The sequence below is a fragment of the Citrus clementina genome, unplaced genomic scaffold (genome assembly GCF_000493195.1).
Source record: "Citrus clementina cultivar Clemenules unplaced genomic scaffold, Citrus_clementina_v1.0 scaffold_9, whole genome shotgun sequence".
NCBI lineage: Eukaryota > Viridiplantae > Streptophyta > Magnoliopsida > Sapindales > Rutaceae > Citrus > Citrus x clementina.
In genome coordinates this window covers 22,109,641-22,117,712 of record NW_006261964.1, presented here as the reverse complement: position 1 = coordinate 22,117,712, position 8,072 = coordinate 22,109,641, and the positions used below count along the sequence as shown (strand labels likewise).

The 8,072-nt window shown below is 36.4% G+C and overlaps 2 protein-coding genes across 2 annotated transcripts; one reads left to right on the top strand and one right to left on the bottom strand.

Annotated features, from left to right (window-relative positions):
* Positions 1 to 1,243: 1,243 nt before the first annotated feature.
* LOC18032758 (protein EARLY RESPONSIVE TO DEHYDRATION 15) lies at positions 1,244 to 2,750 on the top strand. The gene is made up of 3 exons (XM_006421161.2): positions 1,244 to 1,352; positions 1,863 to 2,229; positions 2,335 to 2,750. Exons 2-3 carry the CDS (start codon positions 1,887 to 1,889, stop codon positions 2,460 to 2,462), a joined length of 471 nt encoding a protein of 156 aa, XP_006421224.1. The 5' UTR covers positions 1,244 to 1,352; positions 1,863 to 1,886; the 3' UTR covers positions 2,463 to 2,750.
* On the bottom strand, positions 2,567 to 7,331 carry LOC18031215 (GTP-binding protein BRASSINAZOLE INSENSITIVE PALE GREEN 2, chloroplastic). The gene is made up of 3 exons (XM_024180933.1): positions 5,760 to 7,331; positions 4,828 to 4,991; positions 2,567 to 3,531 (listed from the first exon to the last, which is right to left on the bottom strand). The coding sequence occupies exons 1-3, from the start codon at positions 7,237 to 7,239 to the stop codon at positions 3,175 to 3,177; spliced, it is 2,001 nt and encodes a 666-aa protein (XP_024036701.1). The 5' UTR covers positions 7,240 to 7,331; the 3' UTR covers positions 2,567 to 3,174.
* Between the last annotated feature and the right edge of the window lie 741 nt (positions 7,332 to 8,072).

Sequence of the window (8,072 nt, the reverse complement as noted above, 5' to 3'; positions counted from 1 at the left end):
TATTCGGCAGCTGTTAATTATAATTTACTGCTGACCCAAAATTAATTTTCAAATTTCTAATTTGTATGTTATAGCTGATATCATATAGTATGACCCATTATATTATTAATTGATTGTATTATCTTTTATAAATAAAAATTTTTCTTCATCTATTAGACTCAAAGAGCCCCGTTTATTTTTACGTTATAATAAACTTAAAAGTTACTAGATATTTATTATAATTAAGCTGATGCTTATAAAATCAACTCTGTGAGACGAAATTTAAATATTTGAACCTAAAACGAGTTGTGTTTGCTTTCAAAAAATGTAGAAAAAAATCACCCTCTATAATGTAAAGGAGACACACAAACTTTTTATCTTAAAAATAAAATAAAAAGATACTCCTATCTCGATCAAAATATAATTTATTCTCTCATTGCATTTTAAATAATCAAAGTTAACTTTATTTTATTTATTTATTTGAAATATAGTGAAATTTCATTCAATCAAATAAACATTTACTCTACAACAATAGATTTGACAAAACATTAAAGATCAATTTATAGACCAACTACTACCATATATATCCTATATATAATTTGGTTACGATTATTCTAACTTCGGTGACAACAGTTAAAAAAAAACATATTAGGGATTTTTTTATCATATTATATCTATCACATATTTCCACGCTATAAAGTACAATTAATTAAATAAAAAGAACAAAAAACAAAATAAATGGGATTAATTATTAAAACAATATTAAAGTTTTATGATATGATTAGGATGTTTGCCGTTGGATCGGCATAGATACGTGTCGTGTCATTCGAAATCATGCACTTATTACCTGATGACCGACCAGCAGGCCATGTGGCTCACGCGCAAAAGATGGGTTCGATAACCTAATCCGGTCCCACCTTCCACACTTATAATCACCCACGATCGGAAAAATCCCGGACGTCAGATCCTTCAATGATTGCTATCGGCCGTGGGCGTGATTTGGCTGTCCGAAAGACAAAAAGGCCGGTTGACGCGCACGTGGATGGGTCCCATGCAATTTATTATTATTTTTATTTCGACGCGGCATGTTTTTAGTGGTAAACGTTGTAATAACCGTAAAATAAGAAACCATAGTAGAAAGTCAAAGGTCAACTAACAACAGCAGGAATGAGATTGACTGAATGACGAGGCAGGCTGTGCCACAGCGGAAACAAAACAACTTGCCGGTGTTGTTTTTAATAGTCCAAACCAAACAGATTCGGAATCCGAACCAAACAGGCCCGAAACTTCCCTTGCTATATAAGACATTTGGCTTCCTGATCTTTTCCTGTAACACGTAGCAAAACGAGAAAATATCTTATCTCAAATCAAAGGTAATATCTTTCTCGAATTTTTATTTATTAATTTTTTTTTCTAATTTATTTGGTTGCTGAGAAATCGGTGGGAAGTGAAGGGGAATCTTAAAAGAAAATTGTAGTATTTTCATAAAGGGCCTAACAGATCTGTATCATGTTTGTAAAATTTTGAGTTATCCATGTATGAAATTTTGGATTTTTCACATGCATATTGTATGAAAAATTCAATTTTGGACATGTGTTTGATTTCTTGATTTCGAGGGATAAGTTTATTTGTATCAGCTGTGTTGGTCCGATCTGATGTTTGGATGCATGTATTTATATGTATTTGGAATTGCTTTGAAATGGGTTTTCAAATTATACAAACATTGAATCTGATAGTTGGATGAACTGGCTTTTGTTGATTTGGATGGAGATGTTGTGGTGGGTGTGGCTTTTTCCCTCGGATTCATGACATTTTGATGTCGATTGAGGAGTTGGACAGATTTTCATTTTTTTGTTTTTGATTTTTGTTGATTTGGGCTGCAGATCAGAAGTGAGAATTGGACTTTGATGGCGCTAGTTTCAGGAAGGTCGACGTTGAACCCCAATGCCCCACTCTTCATTCCAGCTGCTTTTCGCCAAGTGGAGGATTTCTCCCCCGAATGGTGGCAGCTGATCACGACCTCCACATGGTACCACAACTACTGGCTCAGCCAGCATCAAGATGAGGATGGCTTTTATGACAATGGTGGAGATGATGAATTTGATGTCAGCAATGTAGCTGACTTGCTTCCAGATACGTTTGACCTTGATGCTGGCGAAAATTTCTCTAGCATAGAAGCTCAATTCGATGAGTTTGTTATGTCGTTTGAAAGTGAACTGGAAAACATTTCATCCCCACTGCCTGCAAATGGTGATACAGATAGACTCTTTTGATATTTTCAGTGAATATTTTAACTATGCCAGTAGACATCAAACTTATGTTAACTGAATTCTAACATGGAATAATTGTAAACAGACGCAGATGCACTGATGAAGAATTTGAGGGTGTCGAAATCTTCCATGGAAGCTGCCAAATATGTTGAGAAGCCGGCCAAGTATGTGAACCCAAAGTGCAGCCCCCGCCGCATCCAGCAACCCCGTTGAAGAGGGAAAATGTGCAATGACTGTTGTTTGCAGTATGTAGTTTTTTGCTTTCTGTAGTTGCTGTATAGAGCAAGGCTCTATCTCTTTGTATAACTCCTTGTTCATTCTCGTCTTTAATTTCAGTGAAACAAAGAATCATTGGGGAAAAAAATTGTAAAAAAAAAGATGTACAATTTAGGATAAATGAAACAAGAAATTGTTCTCTTTCGTCTTCCTCACTGAATCTCCCTCAAGTGCTGTGTAAGTCCTGTTGATAATTGTTAAGCGAAATGGCAGTTGGAAAGCAAAGGCTGTTTTCATTGTTCTTATGTACCATTGTAGTATGCTTGGTCTTGCTTGTTCATATGCATACAGATTTGCTGTAACTTGAAAATGGTGGTTCCCTGAATCATAATAAGAGCACAACAACACATAGATTACATTAACCACAGATGTACACTATGCAACATGGGTCATGGCTTCATGCAACTACATTTCCCTCAGATTCGTCATCCATCAAGTTGAATGAAGTTGTCATCAAAATTCGTTCACGCGAGATGCAACTCAACGTGAGGTAAAAATAGGTGACAAAATCTGGATGCCTATACCTCTGCCAAAATGATGGCTTAAACCTCTAACCCATTTAGGCAAATGCCAACTGAACCTGTTTCCAGTTCTACAATATTATCTTCTACGGCTGCATGTTCAAACATACTGATGACAAGGGAGACTTCTAATTATAATCAGAAACTTCTGAAAGGAAATCTTCAGTCTCTTCAAGCTTTTTCCTCTTCTTAGCTTCAAGTTTACTTTTGCTGCCGAGGGCATCAGATATAGCCTTGGGTAGCCAAAAACCAGGTCTCTCAAGGAATGGTGCACGGTCAAGAATGAGAGGTTCTCTCAAGGTTATCTCAATGCCATCATATGTCCACAAAGTCAAGGATGCTTCACCTTTTAGACCCAAAGAAAACCAACCCAAGCCAGCTGCAGCAATGTCAATGCTGTTCACATCCCAACTTGTTCCAGACACTTTCAATTTCCTGTCTTTCCATGTGCCTATCTCAGAAGCTCGGTCTTGGCCGATAGGAGGCTGAGAGAAGAAGCTAAATGTAGTTAAACGGACTATACATCAGACAAAGACCAGTTTTTATTTATGACATTCAAAGTTTATGTTTAACGATCGTTCAAAGAAGCATTCAAATAATTGAGGAAACAAAGCTGACTTGTCATTTATGACATTTTTAGGCATAAAATTCTTCTTTTCTAATGGATACTGGGAGGAATTATTATGTAGTTGAACCACACCAAGTTTCATAGTTCTCACATTAGTAAACATACACTGATATTTTATTCTATGGAACTACTAACAATTAATGCCATTCGAACTAGCACAAAGCCAAGAATCTTCCATTTTTCTCCACCAATGTGAAATAGGAAAACAGAGAGAGCATCTAAAATTGAGAATAGAGATGCTCAATGATACATCTTGGAGGGAAAACCTACTACAAAGCAAATTGGCCTCTTGAACAGATAGAAGTTTGAAAATTAGGGAGGGCGAGTGAAATTGCCATCAATCCAAAAATAGAAAAACCTGGGCAGTGGATTCATACAACTTAGTGGGCGGAGTCATTCATGAATTGAAAATGCTGCCAAGGTTTGAACCTTCAGATTGATGGTCAAACACTTCGTGCCATCAGACCATATATTAATCACTTCATTTATCAAGACTACATCTCATTTTTTTCAACCAATTACAACTAAAGCTAAAATCAAATTATTTTTTTATCATTGCGTTAAATAATATTTAAACATGCTAGCAACTGAAAAAAAAGACATGAAAATGTTCTTTGTTTATATTGATGTCTCCCTCTCTTTCTCACTCCATGAATCAGTATCCTAGCCACAAAAAACAATCGTCATTTTTGTATGTAAAATGGTTGAAAGACAACTTTTGTTGAAATCTTTTCTAAGTCTTTTTCCTTGTTAAAACCATCTTCAGAAATACGTGCCATAAATTAAGACATTTTGCTAATCCAAATTTTTGACAATGTATATAGAGTATGCATGGCCTAGTGAAAAGCATCCAACGGACTAAAGAGCGAGCATATGTTCACTAATTCCTTAATTAGTTTGACAGCAGGGAGATCATAGAACATTAACATGAGCAGTCGTGGCCCCTAAAAGGAATAGAGCACACAAAAAGAACATAAATGAGCTAACTCGGATTATTTTGGCTAAGTTGCATGTAAGTGCCATGCAGCATTGATGATAACCAGCATAACCAGCAAACACCACACAGAACCTAATCCATCATATAGAGTGAACCAAGGAATTAACTATTAGAGTAATGCTCATAACAAGAGCAAATCTTCTAAAAAATTCTCACCTGCAATCTGATACCAACATGGTTTTTCCAGATTTCATCAGCATTTTCTATTTTCCCCAAGTGTAGGGAAACATTTGGTGAAGCCCACACTGTCACGTAAATTGTTTCCACTGAGGCTTGATCAAGGTCCAGTCTCATTAAGCCACCAACATGTACGGCTTGCCCTCCCTAAAAATGTCAAAACAAGTTAAAGTGTCAGCCCTAAACGAAACTTTGATTCTAGTAAGACTGTTATAGGTAGGATATGTTGGATAAATCTATACCCAAGGAAGTACAAAAGTAACAACACCCGTAGACAGTAAGTCACTGAAGCCAGATATCAACTACAAACTTTATGATGACAATAACAAGCTGCTATATGATGACAATAACAAGCTATCATTATATAATGTCTGTCGTTCCCTCTCTAATTAATCAAAGCATGCTTTACCTAAGCATTACTGCTATTCCATGAGAAATGTTACAATCTGAATTCTGAAGAAAGCACATTAATTTACAGTAATGGCTACTCCAAAGTATGAAATGTAGCTGGCATGGTGACATATTTGACATGGAACCCAAGTGTATATAAGTTTAATCAGACACAACTTATTAACAAGCTCCAAGCATCATTCAAAATAGAAATTTAGAATCACAAGAAAATAGAATGTAAATAAATCAAGTCTAACATAAAACTGAATTGATGGGTATTCATTTGGTTTGGTGAATGTTTCATGCACCGTACTTTATTATTACTGGTCAGCTAAACAATATCCATTAAAGCAATTGATGCTTTTATCCATTTATAGAATTTCAACCAGCAGGGCTGTGTAAGCTCTTACCCAAATCACTTTTTAACTTTTTACAGACATAAGTAAAAAACGCATATGCAGAAGCTTAGTCGCTTAGACAAGAAAAGTTGGTTGGAATGTACAAACTAATTAAGTGGTAACTTGCCTTCACCCTATATGTCCGAGGCTGTAGCTCCTTCCGAATTTCAACCATTTTCTGCTCATCCCTATTCAATCTCATAGACATCAGATGTGGATGTAAGAGTCCTGGGGTGTCATACAACTTAGCCTTGGCTGGCAAAATCCCCCCAATTCTCAATATTCCAAGTGTTGTGCCAGGAATTGGAGCTTCTGTAAGCTTTGAAACTTTCACCCCTTCTTTTTTCGCAAATGTATTGATTAAGGTGGACTTGCCAGCGTTTTGTGACCCGACAACCCACACATTTCCTCGAGGACCTGCCAATTCCTTGATGAATGCCAACAAATTCCTAACACCCAAATCCTTACGTGCACTAACCAAGTAAACCCCATTTAGTTTAGGTGCCCCTCCGGCCTTAGCACGATGACGGACCCATCTATCTAACCTTGTAGGTGAAACTTGAGATGGAAGGAGATCAACCTTTGTACCCACAAGAACAAGCTTAGGCAACTTCTTGCTAAGCTTGGCATCGTCTTTGGCCTCTTCTAATTTCTTGAATAAGGACTTAGCTGCCTGTTTTGGGAACATCCCATCAAAATCAACACAATCAACTACCATGACCACAACACCAGCATTTGCATTGCCACTAGGTTTCAGCAGCCTGGTTGCAATTACCCTATCAAAATCAAAATCGGGTATCAAGTTTTCCGCTACTTCATTCTTCACTTGTCCATAATTCCTCAAAGAATGACACCGAGCACACACTGTAACCTCACCTTTTTCCTTTTGTGCCTCCCTAGCCTTCTTCTTTTTCTCCGCTTTTGACAATTTCTTCTTTTTTGACCTCTCTATCAACTCCTCTGTTATGTTACCGTACCCAACACCTGCTGGTGTGAAGCCATCCAAGTCCAAATCATCTTCATCTTCACCTAAAAACTTGGCTTCCCATTCATCAGAATCCCAATCATCGAACACGTCCCCGTCTCTGGAATCACTTTCTTTTCTATCACTTTCATCAAAATTTCCATCCACAATATCCTCCTCAAACCCTTCAACATCATTTTCTATGCCCTCCTCATCTTCTGAAAATTCTTCATTTCTTTCAATAACTTTCTTTTTCTTATAATACCCAGGTAAATTTGGGTCTTTATCTTGCATAAATATCCCACAACCTGGACAAACAGGCCCATAATGCTCATCCTCATCTCTTCCCTCACTCAAAATTAGAGTGTTTCCACTTCCTTTCCCTGGTTTATTTATCTTCCCATAAGAATTCACAGTTGTTTCAAAATTTGATCGTTTCTTTACAGCTAGACTAATAAGTGAGAGTCTCTTCTTATTCCTTAGGTTTGGTAACAGACAAGTGTTAAAAAGTGAAGGAAAATGAAGTGGGGAAGTGAAGTTACCTGCCAAGAAATCAAATTTTGTCTCTGGGATTTCTGGTTTACTTGCAACATTGATGTTTAGCGTGGTGGTGATTGTTGTTGATAACAAAACTGCCATTTCTTTCTTGAAGCAAATGGGAATAACACTATCCTCAGTCCTCGGCGATGGGAAGAGAGGCAAGAAAATCAAAACGCGCCGTTTTTTATAGAGTGCCAACAAAAACGCATCGTTTTGATTTTTGTGTACTGGTGTCAATTGGATATGGAGAGGAGCTGTTCTTTTGACACCCCTCGAAATTCTTTATAATTTTTTTAAGGATTGTTATCATTTCACTATTTTAAAAATTAAAAAAATATTATTTTTTTATTATTTTTATAAAAAAAAAATTATTATTTTTTCGTTACAACTGCAAATTTAATGTTGGTGTCATTCTGACATAAAAGCGGTAAAAATGACTTTTACACAAAAATAAAGATAAAAGTGTTTATTTGGAAAAAAAAAAGAAGACAAAAGGGGAGCAAGTGATACGTCCCGCCATCTTTAAAAAGCTTAAAGTAGTAAATATTTGTAAAGTGGTTGAACTCGGCATTTTTCCAGATTAAACGCTTCAAATGAATTCATAGGTGGTTGTTGCAGAAGACTTATGGTGTTCGAAGTTGTAGTTTGTCATTTACTATCGACATCGAAAAGTCGAAGTTGCTTAGTGCTCTACAACCGAACTCATTGGTTAAATTGATCTTGTATGTCTGATTTATTTGCGTTGTATATTAATTTTTTTTTTGGGTGGGTGAGGGGGTTGCTTTCGATTTATTCATGAAATTAGGTAGGTTTAATTGTGGTTTAAGGTGATTTTTATTGTAATTTTTTTGAATTTATAGATATCATGCTGCCTCTGGAGCTAATTTTTTGTACAAGGGCATGCGCCACCCTATAGGTTTGATCAATCCAGA

Coding starts and splice junctions, on each gene's coding strand:
- LOC18032758 (XM_006421161.2), top strand. CDS start 1,887: ATGGCGCTAGTTTCAGGAAGGTCGACGTTGAACCCCAATGCCCCACTC. Junction 2,230..2,334: donor ATCCCCACTGCCTGCAAATG/GTGATACAGATA, acceptor AATTGTAAACAG/ACGCAGATGCACTGATGAAG.
- LOC18031215 (XM_024180933.1), bottom strand. CDS start 7,239: ATGGCAGTTTTGTTATCAACAACAATCACCACCACGCTAAACATCAAT. Junction 4,992..5,759: donor GACATATAGGGTGAAGGCAA/GTTACCACTTAA, acceptor ATTTTTAGGGAG/GGCAAGCCGTACATGTTGGT. Junction 3,532..4,827: donor ATGTTGGTATCAGATTGCAG/GTGAGAATTTTT, acceptor TTCTTCTCTCAG/CCTCCTATCGGCCAAGACCG.